This window comes from Jaculus jaculus, chromosome 6, assembly GCF_020740685.1.
Source record: "Jaculus jaculus isolate mJacJac1 chromosome 6, mJacJac1.mat.Y.cur, whole genome shotgun sequence".
In the NCBI taxonomy this organism is placed as follows: domain Eukaryota; kingdom Metazoa; phylum Chordata; class Mammalia; order Rodentia; family Dipodidae; genus Jaculus; species Jaculus jaculus.
In genome coordinates, this window is record NC_059107.1 from 86,294,885 (window position 1) to 86,316,071 (window position 21,187).

The 21,187-nt window shown below is 38.5% G+C and overlaps 1 protein-coding gene across 2 annotated transcripts in view; it reads right to left on the reverse strand.

The window, feature by feature from the left end:
* The window catches only part of Nell2 (neural EGFL like 2), a 396,883-nt gene that overhangs the window by 146,354 nt on the left and 229,342 nt on the right, over positions 1-21,187 (reverse strand). For both annotated transcript variants that reach the window (XM_045153341.1, XM_004668535.3), the window contains exon 14: positions 15,815-15,940. In XM_045153341.1, coding sequence (XP_045009276.1) covers positions 15,815-15,940 — 126 coding nt within the window. The remainder of the gene's footprint in view (positions 1-15,814; positions 15,941-21,187) is intronic.

The following is a 21,187-nucleotide window of genomic DNA, read 5'->3' on the forward strand; positions in this document are numbered from 1 at the left end:
CCATTGAACAGATTATCTGTTACAGATAGAAAGTTTGTGTTATCCAAAAACTTTATATGTTGAAGCCACAATCTCCAGAATGTATAGAGATGGGGGTTATTGAAGGAAGTAACTAAGATAAAATGAACAGACATAAGAACTCTTTCTCTCTCTCTCTATCTACACACACACACAAACACACGCATGCGCGTGCACATGCGTGTGTGCACATACACTCACACACACTAATTTCAATATATGAAGGCACAGGGAGAGATGAGAGAAGCCATCTACAGGTGAGGAAGAAAGCCCTCCTCAGAAACTGAAACTGAATCAGTGAAGATGTTGATCTTGCACTTCTAGCTTACAGGAAGATGAAAATGTTTCTGTTTGGGTATTTGCTAATGACATCCAGGCAGATTATTAGAGGATGATGGATCAGTTGCTAGGGTGCAGTTTAAGTGGTCTTATGGTTTGATTTACAAGTGTGGGTTATATCATATTTTGTCTACTGTGCATGCTTCTACATATTCTGCATCTGATGTTAATCTTATCTGCATAAGATGATGTGGCACTTTGAATGAATGTCCCCCAATACATTCAGGAGCTTATTAAGGCTTGTGTCTTAAATCTCCAGCTACCTGCCTGGAGGATGTATTACTGTGGGTGGAACCTAGAATCCTAGGGTCCAGGCCTAAGGTGTGTTTGGCAAACTCCAGCTTCAAGAGATGCAAAATGCTTGAACTTTCCCTGGAGTTTGTGAAGTATGTTTGCTTATGATGATTCCCTCCACCTCCCACCGTCTTTGAGCTGTGAAAGTGGTCCAGCTTCTTCTGCCAGTATGGAACTTCCCTCTATCTGTAAACTTCAAATATATTTCCTTTCTCTGAAAACTGTCTGGTCTGGAGGTTCATCCCAGCAATCTGAGTCTGGCTACAACAGATGGCAAATATGGGTCTATTCCTAAACATTCACTTAGAGAACACAGTTTGCCTTACTGTACATGCACCCAAAACTAGTTGAGGCTGGATGGAACCCTGCTCTTCTGATCTAGACCTTTCTCTATCAAAGAATACATTTGAAAGTACTGACCATGAATAATGGTCTCTAAGAAGAGGAGAGTAGGTTGTACGTGCAGCTCAGTACAGCTGTGTTGGGGGCGGGGGGAGCAGGCTCCCAAAACGTTGCTAGGTGCATTACTTAGGAGAAAAACACATGTACTGCTCATGCCAAGCAGCATCCTAGATGGATGAACTATTCCTTATGCTTTCCTGCCTCACTTTTGCCCAAAATCTTTTTTAAAAATTTAATTTACTTTAGACTTAAATTAGCAAACAAGTAGCTTCTGTATTCAGTATATATATATTAAAATTGATGTGATAAGATGTGTTGATGGACTGCAAGCAGATATGTAAGACCGTAAAGATGACTCCAATGTTTTTAGACAAAATAACTCAAAGTATAGACATAGCATTTACTAAACTGGAGTAGACCATGGGATGAGCAATATGGTGAAAGAGTAAACCATCAGGTGAGTATTGTACAAGTAAGGTTTGTAATGCCATCTAGACATTCCTGTGGAAATGATGAATAGTTAATTGAATACAGGAATCTATGATTCAGAGAACTGATATAAGTTAGATTGGTGAATTTAGAAGGCATTATCCTGGAGGTGGTATTTGGAGCCATCAACTATGGGAGATAACCTAAGTAGTAAGTGCAGCTACAGAACATACCAGGAGTTGGCTCAGCAGAGAAAGTACGCAATGCTCAGTTGGAATACCTGATTTCATTTTCTAGACCCCACGTAAAATGTTGGAAATTGGCCACTACACTGTTCACTGTACACATAATATGCTGAAATTACAAAATAAAATATCTAGTGTTCAATAGTATCACCTTCACTGACTTTTTCTAGTTTATCAATAATGCTTTAGCCCCTGATCTAAGCTCTAAACAACTTGTTCTACTGTGAACTTTGTAATTACTTAAATTTATAGGAGATTTTTGAATTGGCTCATCAATATATGATGGCATATATATTCTGTCTGTAACTTGTAATTTCATATTATTATTTTGTTAAGCAAAATGAATACAAACGAAATCAAAACTTACTGCAGTGTCTGTTGATTATATTGGGCTTATTTTGATATTACTTGTAGCTTTAGCAGAGCTATGGAATTAAAAGCCCATCTGTGATATTCTACACTTCAATCTCTGATTTGAAGATGAATATACTCATCATCTCACATAAAACATATTTTATGAATCAATAATTCCTTTGTTGATATATAATCTAGATAAGGAATGTGGATGAGGCAGGGTGGCTGTAAGACTTCTGGTATTTACTTTCCTGAACTCTCTCTGTGGGTATGAGGGCTGTGGGGAAGTGCGGGGACATTTAAGAGAGAATGCTTGTCAACTGTACTTAGAACCTCAATGCAGTGACTTGGAACCAAAACTAACAGAACAATCTGAAAGTCTGCCTCAAAGTTCAGATATTTTATAAGGAAATCTTTTGGCCATTTTGAGTATTGAGTCATTAAAATGCTCCCAAAGCCAAAGAAGTCCACACTGATAGCCAGTTGTAGCCCACGGGTCTCTGATTTTTAAGCTCAGATGTAGTCTTCCTAAATTAAAAGTTCACTCCTGAAAGTGTGCATTCTAAAATCTCATGACAGCAAGCCTTCCTCTACATACATTTAGAAGTAAGTTTTAAATATACTGTATATAATTTTCATTTAATAACTTCAGAATTACTTTTTAAAGGAGTCAGATAAACTCTTAAAGGGTTGCAAAGATGTCTTATGGTTGAGGAATTTACCTAAAAAGCCCAAGGACCCAGGTTTGATTCCCAAGTACCCATGTAAAGCCAGAGATACACAATGGTACATGCATCAGAAGTTTGTTTAAAGTAGCTAGAGGCCTTGACATGCCTATTTTCCCCCTCTCTTGAAATAAGTAAAATAAAATAAAAGTAAACTTTTTTAATAGAAGAAGCTCATCATCATTAAAATTCCTATTTAAAGTAAGTGCGGTCTATTTCTATGTGCTTTCATGTCTTTATGTTTCTAGAGGCTTAATAGGAAAGTGTTTTAAAAGCAAGTATGAGAAAAACAATTAAGAATGTGAGGAATCTGGCTGCAGAGATCGCTCAATGGTTCAGGTGTTTGCTTGCCAAAGACTAATGACCCAAGTTCAACTCCCCAGTACCCACATAAGCCAAATACACAGTGCAGTGTACACATCTGGAGTTTGTTTGCAATGGCTGGAAGCCCTGCTGCACCCAATTCTCTCATTCTCTCTCTCTGTATATCTCTCTGCTTGCAAGTAAATAAATTAAAAAAAGTTTTAAAAAGACCAAAAAGGATGTGAGGAATCTAAATATAAAAATAAAATGTGTTCTCCCCTTTTCAACAGACAACCATGTCAACTTTTCCCTATAAATACTACACTCAGTCATGATTTAATTGTGCTCATCAATAATTAGGAAAAAAGGGAACAGAGGATACTTTTAAAATAGTGGTCAGCAATTACACAGTGTTTTCTAGTAATAACAGTGTGCTTCTCTACTTCCTAAAATAAAGTGAATAGATTCTCAGAGTTCTCAGGTCAGAAGTCCTGCATATGTCTGCCAAGATGAAATCATGGTGTCCACAGGACTGCGCTCCTGAGGAGAGAGTTGGTTCCCTCACTTTGCCCAGCTACTTGAAGAAGCCTGCACTCTGCTCACCATCACTTTCCCATTCTTTGTTATAGGTTCTCAAGGATCCCAGGTTGGCTTCCAAGACTCCGTATGTAGTCAGGACAACCTTTAATTTCTGGTTCTTTTGACTCCATCTCCCAAGTGCTAGGATTATTGGCATGCACCACCATGCTAGTTTATGTCATGCTAAGGACTAAACTCACGTCTTTGTTCATGATACATGGGCACACTGTCAACTGAGTTATATCTCCAGCAACTTCCTCCAACCTCACAGCTAGCAATACTGCATCTCTATGACATCCTTCCACATTCTGACCACAATTTGGAAAAGTACTTCTCTCTCTTTTTTAAACTTTTTTCTAATACTTTATTTTATTTATTCATTTGAAAGAGAGACACAGAGAGAGACAGAGAATGGGCATGCCAAGACCTCTAGCTGCTGCAAACAAACTCCAGATGCATGTGTCACCTTGTGCATCTGGTTTACGTGGGTCCTGGGGAATCAAACCTGGGTCCTTTGGCTTTGCAGACAAACACCTTAACCATTAAGCTAAAACTGAAGAAAATACTCATAGAAAAAAGTGTGTCATGGAGTGTGGTGATTTATATTGATTCCAGTCAACATGAACGTCCTCATTAGGATGTGTAGGGCTAACTGGAATCTTGAAAATGTTTCTTCAAATTTTTACAAGACTGTCTACCTTTATTTTACAGCCCTGAATAAATTTGCAATAATCAGTAACCTATACTGTTCTACTTACTCTTCCTATTTCTAAAACTGTTAGCTCCCATTCTTCCTCTCCTGAAATGGCCATTTATCTACAACCTTTATTTCAGTGTGATCCAGTTGGCAATGTCTAACCAATATTCAGCTACTGTTTCCACAGAGCATGTTTCCTTGCCAGTGATGGTACCATGTCATGCTGTAATAACTTTTACTATCTTCATTTACTAACTGCAATGACAACTTTACCACTACACACAATAAAATTCTGGCATGAAGAGAAGTGAAAGAACTGTGTAACATGAGAGTTTTATTCATGGAGGGTTCTTACACAGTAAGTTTTTACTAGCTTATATCTTATTCTTCAACTTGGTGCTATTGGCTTGGTTAGTTATTTCTATAGTATATTTGTATAGTATAGTAAATATCTATAGTAGTCAGTTTTGAAGATGGTCTTAATGAATTCCACCTCTTCCTAGTTCTCATACCTTTGTGAAATTCCTTCCTATTTAGTGTAGGCTGGACCTAGTGACCTTTCCCTAATATCAACAGACCACAGCAAAGACAACAGAATGTCAGCTCTGGGATAAGATTATAAACATGGTAATTTTCACCCTGCTGGAACAGTCTCAGTGAATTAGTCTCTTCCACCCTCTCCCTTCTTCCCTCTCATTCTCACCCCGATGAAGCAAGCTACTCTATTGGAATAGCCTATGTGGCTAGGAGTTAAGGGAGATCAACCACATCAGCCAACAAATAAGTAGGTGAGCTTGGAAATGAATCCTTCACCAGCCCTTGCTAGCATCTAGATTACAGCCTTGAAAAGGATCTTGAAGTAGTTAAGTTGTGCCCAGATTTTCAACAAACAGATTCTAGAAGATGCAAAATGTGTTGCTTTAACCTGCAATGTTTGGGACCAATTGGTACACAGCAATAAATAACTAAAACAGTGGCACTGCATCTGATTATAAATGAAAACATTTTATATGCAAAAGGAAACCTCTTACAGAATAGTGGAATTTATTTGAAGTAACTATCAACCACGAAAATAAATGACAACAGGCAGCAACAATGCTATACATGCAGTCTATAGAGATGAGCCTCACTTCACCAGAAGCACACAGGAAAAACAATGGTTATCATATGAGAGAAGACCTCTTTCAATGAGATCATCTGCACATCCCTAAACTATAACCAGTCATTGATGTGAGACCACTAAGGAATGTTGGGCTGCAGAGGGAGGACAGAAGAGCAGCAAAACCAGTCAGCACCATCCTCTTGAACGATTAGATTCTTAGGAGAACGTACGATGAACTCTGGGGCCATGGAATGCTGGGAGCACAGGAAGGTAACAGTGATGGCAGGAAAGAAAAGACATTAGTTGAGCCTCAGTTTTAGCAACGCTGTCTTCACAAGTGTCTGCTGCTAAGACACCACTATTATACTACTGGCATGTATAATCTTTTTTTCTCTTATATTAGTTTTCAACTCTATGCTTTTCACATAAAACAAAATCTCAAAAGCTACTGAATAATACATCCATTTTGGGACAAAGGTGAATCCAAACTTACTGACTAGCCCAGTTATAGTGAGTGAGCCTTTCTAATGAGGCTGTTCCCATCATCTCAGTGCACAGGGAACTTGGCAGAGTCAGGCTAGGGCAGCCACATGACATTGGACTCTGGAGATCAAGCCATGGCTGGCTGGGCTGGAGAGAAGTGGCACCTCGACATGACAGCTGTTCTGAGATGCTAAATAAAGGCTCCAACAAGCCTGGAAACTGCTCACAAAGCTGCGAAGCCTCCCCCACTCAGTGACAGATGCAGAGAGCACAGACTCCTTCCAAGCTTTTCATCTTTCTAAAGGCAATTCTCTCTGAGCCTTGGAGCCTGTTCCCTTTTGAGCTGTCTGCTAATTGTATGTGTGCACATATGTGTTTCAGAAAGTAGATAAGTGTGTTGCCTTGGCCTTCTCGTTAACTATGCACACATATCCCATTTCAGCATGCTTTCTCAGTGCTGTCAGAAATTCCCTAGATATTAACCCTTCCAAGTTCCTTTGGTTCATAGTCCTCTAGATAAGCTTCCTGAGTGACTGTTTAGAAACAGCTTTTCATCTTTTCTTGTTGGAGCCCTGGGGCTTAGTGTTTGTTTTTATAATTGTGTTTATAGTTTCAAGTTACTCAATAATTACTATACTGTATTATATATAAAGAACTATAGGGGACAAATGCATCTCTAGACTTCAGAAAGTATAACTTAAAATTTTTAAACCTAAAGTTGTTTGAGTTTCATGTCATGAAAAACCTGAAATATACCATAATTTTATCATAGATAGCAACTAATTCCAAGGAAACAAAATGTGTAGTGGTTATTCACAAAGCATCTCCCAACAGTTATGCCAACTAGTAGCCAGACGGTAGGATTGTCCGATAACTGGTGTGCTTCCTTAGAAAAGAAACCCACATAAAAGAAACTGGGTTCATCTAAGCTGCCAGTTGTAGAAATGACTAGCCTCGCTGAGTCTTCAGTGTTCTTTTTCTGTATCCTAAGCAGGAGAGTATCCCACAGGGCCCTAGAAGCTTCCTCCAGTCTTGAAGTCTCACTGTTCAGCACTTCCTCTCCAAAATAATGAAGATGTCCCTATCCTAGGAAGTGTAATATATTCTCCAAGGAATGAGTTTCTCTCACAGAAATAAAAGCTAATTTATAACAATTAAACCTTCACTTTACAAGTGAATTTAGCAAAGCACCTAGAAGGAAGGCTTAGAGAAAGCAGACATCTCTTCACAAAGTTAGCTTGTCAAAATCCACAATAGTTAGATCAACTAGCAATTACTAGTCACTTCTGGACTATTATTTTATTGTATACAAAACACGTAGGACATTTTACATCTAAAAGAGCTCTATTTACTTAGGACATTTTGTGGAAGCTGATATGCCTATTTTCACTTCCTGTTCTTTGTCATTGTCCCTTCCCAGCATTTCTTATGGTCCATGACCTCTGTGTCACTACCTCCAGATTCTCACTTCCTTTATGGTTTCCATACAAGTAATTATCTTGGTACACACAATGATTCATGTGTCTTGTTCTGTACTTCTGACTTGGATGAATCCATCAAGTTATTTTTAAATAGACAAGAATGAAATTATTGTCTATTCATTCAAAAATTGCTAGCTTGGATATAAATTTTTTGGAGAAAGAATAAAAATAATGGTATTGTTGCCTTTTAAAATGCTATTTCTTTAAATATATATGCAAATCATTTTCCCTAGCAGTGGAGAGACAATGCTAAAGAAATACACATGGCAGCTGCCTGAGGAAAGCTTCATATGTGACTTATAACTGCTTAAACCTTGCTTCAGTTTCCCAGCAACAAGTCTTTTGTTGTACCTGACAATAGTATGCATCCAAGATGTTTCCAGATGTCAAGAAGTCAAAGGTAATAAAACATAGTGAAGAAAACAGTGTTATCATAAAATACACCACTTTTTATCTATAATCACCAAGTTAAACTCTTGTCATATAGCCAGATGCTAATGATAACCTTAAGAAACTGCTCAAGTTGCAGGCATACCTAACAAGCAACTTAAGGGACAGATAAGAGAGATGGAAGGTTTGTTTGGGGGGTGGGGAATAGAGGAGTGGGGGAGTTATACAAAAAACAAACAAACAAACAAACAAAAAAACAAATCCAAAATGAATTGGTACCATAGAAACCTTCCTCTAAAAGATATAATCCTCAATAGGAGCATGGAAAGATTACCTGGTAAGAAGGTTTCTGGAGAGGATGGGATAAGCCTAACCTGAAAATATTTGGCCCTGTCTTATAACTCCCAGTACCAGAAATTAGTTATAGCCTACATTGAGCCTTTGATTGGAACAACATATAAGGTCCCAAAGACAAGACAGGCTTCTGTCAAAGCACTTGACTACCCACCTGAGGTAAAAGGTAAGACCCTATTGCTGAAGACACCATATGCTGACAACACAGAGTATCAAGAGATCTGCCTAAATCTGGGAGGAAGCCAATTCCCAGATGAGTAGCCCATATAGGACTGAAAAGCTGTACATGAACTGCTAGGGAGAAATGGCAAACAATGAGGTGAGCAAGCAGGGGGCAATGCTATACAAAAGCAAACAGCCTGTCAAGATGTACACACCTATGCAATAGTGGCACACATGCTAGGTGGGTAACCAATGGCTCTCTGGTTGGCTGTGAGATCTGCTCAGTGGAAAGGAGACCAGAGCTGGAACTGGGAACCAAGTTATGGACACCAAGATTATGGACTCCACTGAGAAGCTCCCACCAATCATTGGCCAACAGTGAAGCTACACTCATCAAAGTCTCTCTAAATTAACAATGCTTATCCCCTTTAACCTATCCTGATCTCATTCTCTGTTGGAGAATCTGCTTTTTTTTTTTTTTTTTTTTTTTTTTTTCAGAGCAGAAAGGATTGAGGACAACCAAAATCTATCAACAAGACAAGAATAGATAGCTGACTCCCTGGCATGAGATGAACCACTCCTTACACATCAGCTAGGACTCATGTTGGACCACAAATGAATTGGCAAGATGAGCAAGAGTGCTGCTTCTATATAGAGCTTGATACCCTGTGCCAGGGTGATGGATACAGGGACAAAAAATACTCAAAACACATGAAAGTAGGAATCCAGAGTCCTCTGAGAGTCCAATGTTAAAGTAGACTTAAAACACGCTCACCAATGCTCAGGGAATTTTGCAGAAGAGGCAGAAAGAATGTAAGAGCCATACTGTGGGAAGGAATATCCACAGCCATTTTCCCCTTCCCACACTCAGAATGATTGACTACTGCTCTCCCAACTCATAACCGACAATTCCATGCAATACCCCTAAAAAGGGCCCTCAGTGGAGTGGAAGCAAGGAGGAGACAATGATGGTACGAACACATGATATATCCATACAAAGTTTCTACTTAACTAAAAAACAAAAAGAACTCAGTTGTATTGACCATACTCGAATAAATTAAATGACCACAACAGCAAGGTCATATAAAGTATAAGCACAGACACAGTTGACATTGCAAAAGTTAAATAGTTTCTACTACATCAGAGAAAGTACTTGGTTTAATAGCAACAAAAAATCAAGTACCTCATAGACTTCATGTGCCAAGATATTATCTCTTTTTTTTTTTTAACATTTTTTATTCATTTATTTGAGAGTGACAGACACAGAGAGAAAGACAGAGAGAGAGAGAGAGAGAATGGGCGCGTCAGGGCTTCCAGCCACTGCAAACGAACTCCAGACGTGTGCGCCCCCTTGTGCATCTGGCTAATGTGGGTCCTGGGGAATTGAGCCTCGAACCAGGGTCCTTAGGCTTCACAGGCAAGCGCTTAACCGCTAAGCCATCTCTCCAGCCCAAGATATTATCTCTTGATATGGAACCTGGACCAAACTTGCAGCAAACAGGAGCAATGGCAAGGAGTAAAAGCACATTCAGCAGGCATGTGGAGGGTATTATTTGAGCTTTCCAGCTGAGACCAGGTATCCTACCAGTGCAGTATCATTCCTAACTCAAGGTATGACCATGCTTCAGATAGGAGAAAGAAAACCGGAAGTTTGGACTTCTGGTTACAATGGCAGTGTAGGTACCATGCCAAAGCAGCCTAGGGGGGAAAAAGCCAAAACAACCTCAACAAAATACACACTTTTACTAAAAAGTGAGGTGTATAGGACACTGAAATAGCAGTGGAGAAGTAGGAGAGCATCCAGAGCATCCAGAGCCCGCACAGGCCGGCAGAAGCTGCTCCAGTGGGCCTGCCTATCGTGGCAACAGCAGTGGTACACCAGAAAGCTGCCAGGCTCGGCTTGACCTGCAGGCAAATCCAGGAGCTTCCACTCACACCGGAGCTCTCCACAAACTCAAGAAACGTGAAGGGAGAGTGGCAGTGAACAACGGAGGAGCAGATCACGAGGTGGAAGAACACATGGACCAGTAAGAGAACTAGAGCAGCATTGGCAGCCTCCCCTCCCCCACCACCAGTGCCCAGTTCCAGTGAACAGGGCAGTGGTCAGGGACCTGGCCACACCAACTTGAACCAACAGCGGGACCCAAGCAGGAGCAGAGGTAACTGGGATTACACCAGGGAAGGGTCTCACCTGGTCACAAACTGACTTGGAACCCTCAACAGACCATAAATCTTAACCTCCTTGTTGTCAGTATTAAGGGTGTGGGTGGGGCACCACACACCCTAAGGGACAGTTAGAGGATCTGTTTGTCATAATTTCTACTCGTGGTTAAATACTCTGAGAGTCTTGAGAGCCACACCTAATGCCTTAAGCTCCTACGCTGCAGTTATATAACATCAGATTATCTGATACATCTAATAATACCCAGCTAACTAGAAAATCCAATCATTAAATAATCCATGATGCAAAAATATATACATTACAACACAAGAAACACCAAAAAATCAAGACAATATAAATCCACCAAAAAGTATTAATACATCAGAAATGACCTCCAGTGACAACAAGTTAGAGGAAATGCCTGAAAAAGATTTCAAAAGAATGATTATAAATATGTTCCAAGAACTCAAAGAAGAAATGAAAGAGGAAATCAAAGGAATCAAAGAAAACATAGGACACCAATTTAATGAAATAAAGAGGTCAATACTAGACATAAATAAGGAAATAGAAATAATAAAGAAAAGTCAGCCAGAATTACTAGCAATGAAGAACACAGTTAATGAAAAAAAACTCTGTAGAAAATCTCACCAATAGAATGGATGAAGGAGAGGACAAAATATCTAAGCTAGAAGACCAGGTGGCAGATCTAATACAGTCCAACAAAGAGAAAGACAAACTTATAGAAAACTATGAGTGGGAATTTCAAGATATTCGGGACACTATGAAAAGATCAAACATAAAACTTTAGGGCATAGTAGAAGGAGAAGAATTCCACTCCAAAGGCATAGAAGGCATCTTCAACAAAATCACAGAAGAAAACTTCCCCAAATTGGGAAAGAGGTGCCAATGCAGATACAGGAATCCTTTAGAACAACAGCCAGACAAAACCTGGAAAGAACCTCTCCTTGCCATATTATAATCAAACTACCAAACACAAAAACCAAAGAAAAAAATATTGAAAGCTGTCAGAGAGAAAAATCAAGTTACCTACAAAAGTAAGCCCATCAGTATTACAGCAGATTACTCAACACAAACTTTAAAAGCCAGAAGGTCTTGGAGTGATGTATTCCAAGTCCTGAAAATAACAACTGTCAACCAAGGTTACTTTATCCTGCAAAACTATCCATTCAAATAGATGGAGAAATAAGGACATTCCACAACAAAAGCAAGTGAAAGGAGTATTTGAAGACAAAACCAGCTCTACAGAAAATACTTGAAAGAATCCTCCATGCTAAAGAAAAAGAAAAGCACACATATAAGGAACCTGGAAAAAACAAACAATACTCAAATACTAGTTAACACAAGAGAGCAAATGGTAAAACCGAAAGAACTACAAACAATGGCAAAAATGAATACACACCTTTCAATATTATCTCTTAATACAATGGCCTCAATGCCCCAAACAAAAGGCATATGTTCTCAGACTGGGTTAAAAAGCAGGATCCTTCAATTTGTTGCCTCCAAGAAACACACCTTTCTACAAAGCATGGATACTATCTTAGGGTTAAAGGTTGGAAAACAGTGTTTCAAACAAATGGACCTAGAAAACAAGCAGGGGTTGCTATCTTAATATCTGAAAAAAAATTAGTTTGTAGTGGGACTCTTTGGAAGGACTCCCTTAGTGGCCAATGGGCAATGAAAGGACATTGAATACCACAAGCACCGAGGAAGGGCATCACTTACTACATAGGGACTAGAAGAGATGTGTAGGAGAACAGAGATAGTTAAGAACAAAGCATGCATCTGTTGGTGCAAAAGACACAACTCTTACTTCAAAGGGGATAAGAGATGGTTTACTCTGGAGCCAAATATGAGTAAGCATGTCCTGGGAATGCAGATTAACAATACCCTGATTCCATGTTCCAATGTGTTAATGAATTTATGAAGTTTTATAATTACAGAATAAAGGAAAGTCAGAAATCAAGGCTCTTCAAATGCATCGTCTGTCTGTCAGGTAGGTGGGTTAACAGCAAAGTAGAAGAAAACTCTACCACAGGCTTCAGATGCTAAATGATGACATTCTTAGCTCTTGGACTGGTGGAAGCTGGTTGCTGTTTCCATATACCAAGAAGGTCACATCTCATCAACTGATAGTCACCAGGATCTTATGTCAGACACAGATGTGGGCAATAAATGGATATTAAGTGGCTAAAGGCAGCCCAAAGTATTTTGGTAGGATCCTGCAACATTCTATCTCTCTATGATCACAGAAATTCTATAGGTCCACTCAGCTGTGTCTGAAGGAGATGCAGTAGGTGCAGCACCTTCCCATATATATATATATATATATATATATACACATATGAAGGATTTTCCACTAAAATAGACAACAACAGTGTCAGTTGAGTTGATGCAGATGGCTCTTCAACAGAAAAAGTAATTGGGGATATAGAAAAAAAAGATATATCTTCTATTCCAGCTGCAAAGAAAGCCTTTCTGATTCAGCCACCAGCTTCAGGGGATGGCTCTGCAGTAGACTGACATTTATTGTGCAAAGTCTTCTACTGCAGGTCTCTGGTGTTAACAATAAACTTCAACCCTTATCAGAGAAATAAGTTATGCCCAGGTCTTACAGGAATTCATAAAAAGGAATAAGTTCAATGGCTTTAGGCACAAAGTAGATCCACAGAGGATCTTTGATCAGGGCAGGTGAAAAATTGTACTACTGAGGGGAGCCCTCTTGACCACACTCACCATATTCTGGATTACAATGTAAAAGCCAGATATTCTCCAGGAAATCAATCTGGGATAATTTATAAATCCTTATTGTGTAGATATATCTATAGTAGATGAGAAAATTAAGGGCAAAAAAAGTTCTTCCACTTTCATGGAAACACAGGAATAATGGTGTTAGTTGGAAATCCTAGTGCCTCATTAAGAAAGTATGTTCATCATCTGCCAGATTTTGAAATTCTTGGCTCTGATTTCTTCAGCACAAAACCATAGCCTCAACAGCTTGCTTGGGAATAATTTCAGTCTTTCTCTGCATTCCTACAAAAGATACTTCATTTATATCGTTAGATACTTTGGAACCCTAAAGGAAAATTCTTCCAAGGTGGTAAAAAATAAAAATAAAAATAAACAGCAATTTGTGAGATTTCATTTGGAAGGAAGAGTCAGTGAAAGGTAGAGCAAGAGCAGAAGATACACAGGGATGTGCTGAACCTAAACTTAACGAACTTGGATATAATGTCCAACAGACTCTGAACAGAACTGAATCCTTTCACCAGAATGATTGCCAATTATATGCTGTGTCTTCTTATTTAAAACTTTGAACACTCTTTTAATAATATAAGAAAAGAAGAAGAATAACTTGGAACAATATGTACTACAAAACTTTTCAAGTTGCCTAATGTCAAAAAATCAGCAGGCTTTTCAGAGATGGCCATGAGCACACCTTGATTACTTTCTGGGTTACAGCATACTTATCTCAATGCTTTTGGCTAACCAATAAAATGGAGTTTGTGTTTATTTATATTATCAATATTAGAGTTAGCTGTGCATTCTTTTCTCTACATATTTATGGTGACTTAATCTTTTATGTTACCAAAATGTAGAAAAATATCTTTATAGTCCTCTTTCTCTACACTCTGAAACTCAATATACTTAAGTTTTGGTGATTTATATTTTTTCCAGATAAATATAGATAAAATATAGATAGATAGATAAATAGATAGATAGATATAGATAGGTAGATATATGTATATATAGATACACACACACACACACACACATATAGTGTTTATAGATTTATATTATACACACACACACACACACACATATACATACATATATGTATATGTGTGTGTGTGTGTGGCATGTATATATATATATATATATATATATATATGCATGCCAGATAGTATTGTTTCCTGTCTTGCTGGAAATTCTAGATAGTATTTACAAGATTTATCTAATAAAAAAATGGTGGAGAATAAAAATGAAAAAAAAACAACATTTTAAGTGCTCTCCAGTTTTATTAATTTAAATATTTTAAGGCTATTTTATGTCTCTTATAATTAAAAAATAGAAAAATCCAAAGGCATATCCCATTCACACCCATATTTCTTCCAATATCACACTTTTTAAGGTAGTCTCCTGGCATCATTTATTTTCATACAGTACATGATTTCATACAGCTTATGGATAAGAAAGAAGATAAATTGTACTATCCAAGAAATAACTTAGGGCATTACTAATACACAGGATATCTTTCAGCAGAACTCTGGATGACACTGAAGTAAATGGTACTGTGCAAAACTCAAAGAAAATTTCTCCAATGTATGCCTGACTATACTTTACATGGAGAAAGGAATCTAAATTTTCTTTTATGCGTATAGATTCAAGAATCCCATTCTGGAAAAAAAAAAAAAATTCTCCGTTAAAAAATCTTCTCTAAAGGAAGTATTGTTTAGGGATAGTTTCTCTGATTGGCCATGATAATTCACAAAGATTTGAGAATTTACAATACTTAATTATATACTTAGTATAATCTGTATTTGGTTTTATAGTTTCATGTCTTCTTAACAAGGAGTATAAACGTTCTGCAGAGCCACCATGTATGTGACATGCTTTCCTTTGAGCGTAATAGGCATTACCATCTTAAACCTAGCAGCTGTGATTATCAGCAAGAGACACTCTAGCTCAAGCCTGATGCACCTTTAAAGGAGAGAACAGTCAGATCCTCACCTAAGATACTAGCTACTGCCTCTTGAACTTCCTTCCCAGTTGTATGTAATTGAAGCCCCAAAACATGAGATCTCAGGAGGTGTTTTAAAGTACACAGTATATGGAGACTAACTGAAGGGGGAGCATATCCACTTATGCAGATATGGGGAAGTTGTCAACCATGCTGGAGTGAGACTTTTCAGTGATGTGACTGCTTTGGAATCGCCTATGTGCCTCTAAGTAAGCCCAAAAAACTCATTGATTTTGAAGGTAGACTTAGACCTGGGTGGAATTATTACTTTAGTTTGTTGCTGGTGCCCCACTTTGGATAAGTAAATATTTGTTAATGTCTCCCTCAGAACAGTTCATGCAATAGCAGGTGTTCAATTCTGTAGAGCAGATTCAGAATTGACTACTCTATTAAGATGCAATAATTTCACTTATTTTGGTTGTGAGGGAGCACCTATGGATAGTTGTCACATAACATTAAAAGTCATAAAAAAGAAATCTTGGAGAGGTGAACTTAAGACAAAGAAAAATACCTAACTTTATGAGCATAAAAAATTACCTGTACAGGAGTAATCATCTATTCTGATGTATCCAGTTTTGCAGATGCACATGAAAGAGCCTGGGGTGTTGACACACATGGTGTTCTCACGACAGTAGTGACGGCCTTCAGCACACTCATCAACGTCTGCAAAGGCAAGGAGGGCACAGGTCAATGGTTGCCAATATTCTAGAATTTCTCTATGATTTCCTTTGGCAAGGAGAGAGGGAGAGCTACTATTGAACAGTATTATTACAAACCATTCAAAACATCTCCTTTAAGAAGAATGTTCGATGATCAAAAGAAAGAAATCATATGAGCTTGTACTAACAGCGTTTGCTACATTTTCAAACAGGTTTGTCAGTCTCAACTTGCATCAGCATAAATATCTTTTGAAATTTTCAGTGCATTCATCTATTTTTATTTTTGATAAAATGAGTCATATAGCAAAAGTCAGGCTGCCTTAACATCTTAAAACTTTTGTCACTGAGCCTATCATGAATTACTCTTGAGTCACTGGCTACTCTATTTTGGGGAAAGCCCTGAAGAGGGTAAAATGTCCACTGTACAGAGAACTTAAAGGACTAAAACTAAAGAAACAAAACCAACAATTAGTAAAATATAGCTACCTGAAAAGAGATGAAATGACAATAGAGACCTAAAATAGATGAGAAATTACAAAACAAAATATGATATCATGTGGACTATCTGACATACTAAATCATACCCCAGGTTTGAAAAAATCTTAAAAGTTATAAAGCCTTAATAAGCACCAATATTAATTGTGAAGAATGTTAATTATGACAAAGAAAAAAACCTCAATTTATTGTACAGACTCTCTGTAAGGAGCATATAACACTTCCTAGGGGTTTTCTTGAGAACTTTGATACATTAACATACTATAATTTGATCATAATCTCTCCTATTACTCTCCTTTGTTTTGCTCCCCCCCTCCTATCCCATTGAACCCACTCTACTTTCCAAATCGTTCTTCTTCCATGTTCATGTTTCACTCTTTAGTCCTTCTCCATTATTATGTCAAAATTCTGATGGATTCAATATAGTGCATGTCTTATAGAGCTAACAACATCCACTGTGATGTCGTTAATGCACTGGCCATTTTGTAGTATATCACTATGGTACAATCTTTGTTATTTGAATCATTCTAGCCTGGGCTGACCTGGAATTCACTATAGTCTCTGGCTGGCCTACAACTCACAGTAATCCTCCTATCTCTGCCTCCCAAGTGCTGGGATTAAAGGCATGTGCCACTGTGCCTGGCCAAAGAACTTGTTTTTTTTTTTTTTTTTTTTGTTTTGTTTTGCTTTTTTACAACTATAGAGTACTTAAGTCATCTGAGCTAACTTCTTAGTGTACAAATGAAAAATCCCAGGCCTAGAGAGACTCAATTTTCCATTCAATCCCATACCCAAGACAAAAAGCTCCAAATTCACACTAGTTGAAGCTTCCTTTAAGAACTCACAATTCCAGAAGCAGATACACACCACCATTACATCATTGAGTTCTCTGTTAGGGCAGAAGGTTAAAAGTGGTATGTAGACAGCAATAGCTGTAAAAGAAGTGAGTACCAGGGAAACAACGATGTCTCAGGAACATTATCCTATACACTACTACTTCATACCTTGGAATAACGTTAACCAAGGAAGTAAAAGATCTATACAATGAAAATATAAAAACTCTCAAAAAAGAAATTGAGGAGGACTTGAGACAATGGAAAGACCTCCCATGCTCCTGGATAGGCAGAATTAACATTGTGAAGATGACAATCCTACCAAAGGCAATATATAGATTTAATGCAATTCCAATTAAAATCGCTACAGTGTTCATCACAGAAATAGAAAAAATGATTTCAAATTTCATATGGAAAAACAGAAGGCCTCGCATATCCAAACATATCCTCAGAAAAAGAAATACCTCTGGTGGCATCACCATACCTGCTCTAAAGCTATACTACAAAGCCATAGTAAGAAAAACAGCATGGTACTGGCATAAAAACAGGAGTATACCAATGGAATAGACTTGAGGACCTGGATTTTGGGCCAAGAAACTATAGCTACTTGATATTCAACAATGGCCTGAACAATATAGACTGGAAAAAAGACTACAGTGATATACTACCTACAAATTGACCAGTGCATTAATGACATCACAGTGGATGTTGTCAACAAATGGTGGGGGACAAACTGGATAACCACACTCAGGAAACTAAAACTTGATCCACACATTTCATCATGCATTACACTCAAATCCAAATTAATCAACGACCTCAACATAAGACCAGAAACTCGAATACTACTGGAAGAAAATTTAGGAACTACTTTCCATGATAAAGGAATGGAAAAAGATTTCCTGAACAAAACACCAGTGGCTCACAATCTTAAACAGTCTCTCAACCAATGGGATCATATGAAGCTGAAGAATATCTTTACAGACAAGCATATAATAAGCAAAGCTAATAGAATACCCACAGAATGGGAGAAAATATCTGCAGGTTATCCAACTGATAGAGGCCTAATCTCTAGAATCTACAAAGAACTCAAAAGTCTAAACAATAAGAAGACAAATACCCCACTCACAAAATGGGGCGCAGAGTTGAACAGGCAATTCACAGAGGAAGAGATACAAATGGCAAACACGCACTTTAGAAAATGTTCATCATCCCTAATCATCAGAGAAATGCAAATTAAAACAACTATAAGATTCCACCTTACCCCAATAAGGATAGCCAACATCAAAAAATCAAGTGAAAATAAATGCTGGCGAGGATGTGGAGAAGCAGGGACACTCATTCACTGTTGGTAGGAATGCAGGATGGTACAACCACTTTGGAAGGCAATATGGAGACTCCTGAAAAAGCTGACTATAGAAATACCAACAGACCCAGTTATACCCTTACTGGGAATCTACCCTAAAACCTTCAAACCACAGGCCAGAGGGATTTGCTCAACCGTGTTTGTAGCGGCTCAATTCGTAATAGCTAAAAGCTGGAATCAACCCAGATGTCCATCATTAGAAGAATGGATAACAAAGATGTGGTATATCTACACAATGGAATTCTAATAGCAGTAAGAAAAAATGACACAAAGACATTTGTGGAAATATGGTTGAACCTGGAACAGATCATTCTCAGCGAACTTACCCAATCACAGAAAAAAAATTGACACATAGTCTCACTCATCTACAACACCTAACCTGAATCTACCCAAGATACCTTACATACCCAGCAAGCATCTCATCTACTAGACAAAAGGATGGATGGGGATGGCGGGGAGGGCATCGAAGGGTGGAAAAGAGTAATCTGGACCCAAACGGCAATGGTACCATAAAATTCTACTTCCTAAAAGACAGACCAAATGGCTGAACCCTCACTAGACCCTTACAAGAAACACCTGAACCACAAGACACTGGAGAGGGTAGGATCAAGACTAACCTAAATCTTCTATATCTTCCCTCCCTCCCTCCCTCTCCACCTCTCCCCTCCCTCTCTCTCCTAACTCTTGTATATTAGTTATGTTTTCCCTCAATTTCTTAGTGGACACTGACCTGTAACCCCCACTTCCAGCTTGGGGCTACCACCCACAATGAGCTTTTGATCAGAGAAACCTACAAGGTTTCCCAAAACAATGACAGACTTCTGTCAGAGTACTTGATGACCCACCAAAGGCCAGTGGTAAGAACCTATTGCTGAAGACTCCATACGCAGCTGACACGTAAAATGGAATGGCATGGCTGGAAGCCAGGAGAGAGTCAGTCCCCAGACAGTCAGTGTGTCTAGTGCCAGAAGGTGCTACATGGGTAACTGGGGGAAATGACCAATATCTGTCCAAGCAACTCATTGTCTAACCTAATTAACAACGAATAACCTGATGTGATGCCCACACAAGTGCAATAGTGGCACACAGTCATGGTGGGGAGCCAACTGCTCTTGATTTGGCTAACTGATCCCCTCAGTGGTACGAGACCCATAGCTGGAGCTGGGAAACAAGTCAGAACCATACCTAAACATTAGCCCACTCTCCAATATCAAGCTACCATCAATCATGGGGTACAAGAGGGCCTATACCTATCAAACTCTCTATCAAAAAAGTAATTGTTATCTCAATTTTCTGGGTGCTAACTTACTCTCCATTGGAGAATCTGCTTCTCTTTTTCAGATAGATGCATATCCTAAGGAGAGAGTTGCCCCAACATACCTCAAAAGGGGCCCGACTGAAACTAAGGACAATTAGCGAAACAAGCAAGGGGGATGTTTTCCTGATGAACTGGATACCAGCACAAAGGGGAAGGAGACCAACGCAGAGAAAAATCAACTCCTACCAAATCAGAGATCCAGAGCCTCAGAGGCCCCCAACACCTCAGCACTGAAGCAGACCAAAAATGAACCCAACATGGCTCAGGGAAATTTTGCGGAAGAGGGGGCAGAAAGAATGTCAGAGTCACATGTTGGGTCATGATATGCAGAGACATTTATCGTACCAATAACTGTGGGCTAACTCCACAATGCATGACCCATTTATATCAACAAGGAGGGTCCAATGGGAGGGGGTAGATCATGGATGAGCCTAAACAATGGTACCAAAATGCCTGTATTTGCTGAAAAGAAAACTAATAAATTAAAGTTAAAAAATAATAAACTTTCACAATCAGAAAATTACATGCTATGTGATATACAGTGTGACTTTTAGGAAAATATATATTTATTTGATGAGTAGATAATGGATATATTCCTATCCATTGCTTTAGGCAACAAAAGTAAACTCTAAGCTAACGAAATTAACAAACAGGTAAATAAAAATGTTAGCAAATGGTACATAGATAAAAACTGAACCATGGACAGTATTCATTACATCTCAGAGATAGGGCAGTGACCTCAATAGTGAGAAAAGACTGAGTCCAATCTGGAACAAGCATTATCTGTAGCCTCTCCAAACACAAGACAGCATCTTAAACAAGAAGGATGTAGGCACAACTGTTTTATAAATAGATAGTACTTGTTTTGAGCATTTATTAATATAAAGTGCATTTGAAAATGTATATTTGGTAATTAAATATTTTCAATGTTGTTTGCATATTTGAGAGATAGAGAGAAAGAGAAAGGGCAAAGGAAGAGAGAGACAGAGAGAAAGAGAATGAGTGTCATGGCCTCCTGCCACTGCAAATGAACTCTAGATGCATGTGCCTCTTTGTGCATCTGAGTTGACATAGGTACTTGGAAACTGACCCTAAGGCCATTATGCTTTGCAAGAAAGCAGATTAACCAACTCATATCTCTGTTTTTGGAAACTCCACTACACAAGCTTAGGCAATTGATAAATGACAGTCATACAAAGAACACCTCCAGACCTAAAGTCCCAAGTTAATGCTTCTTTTGGC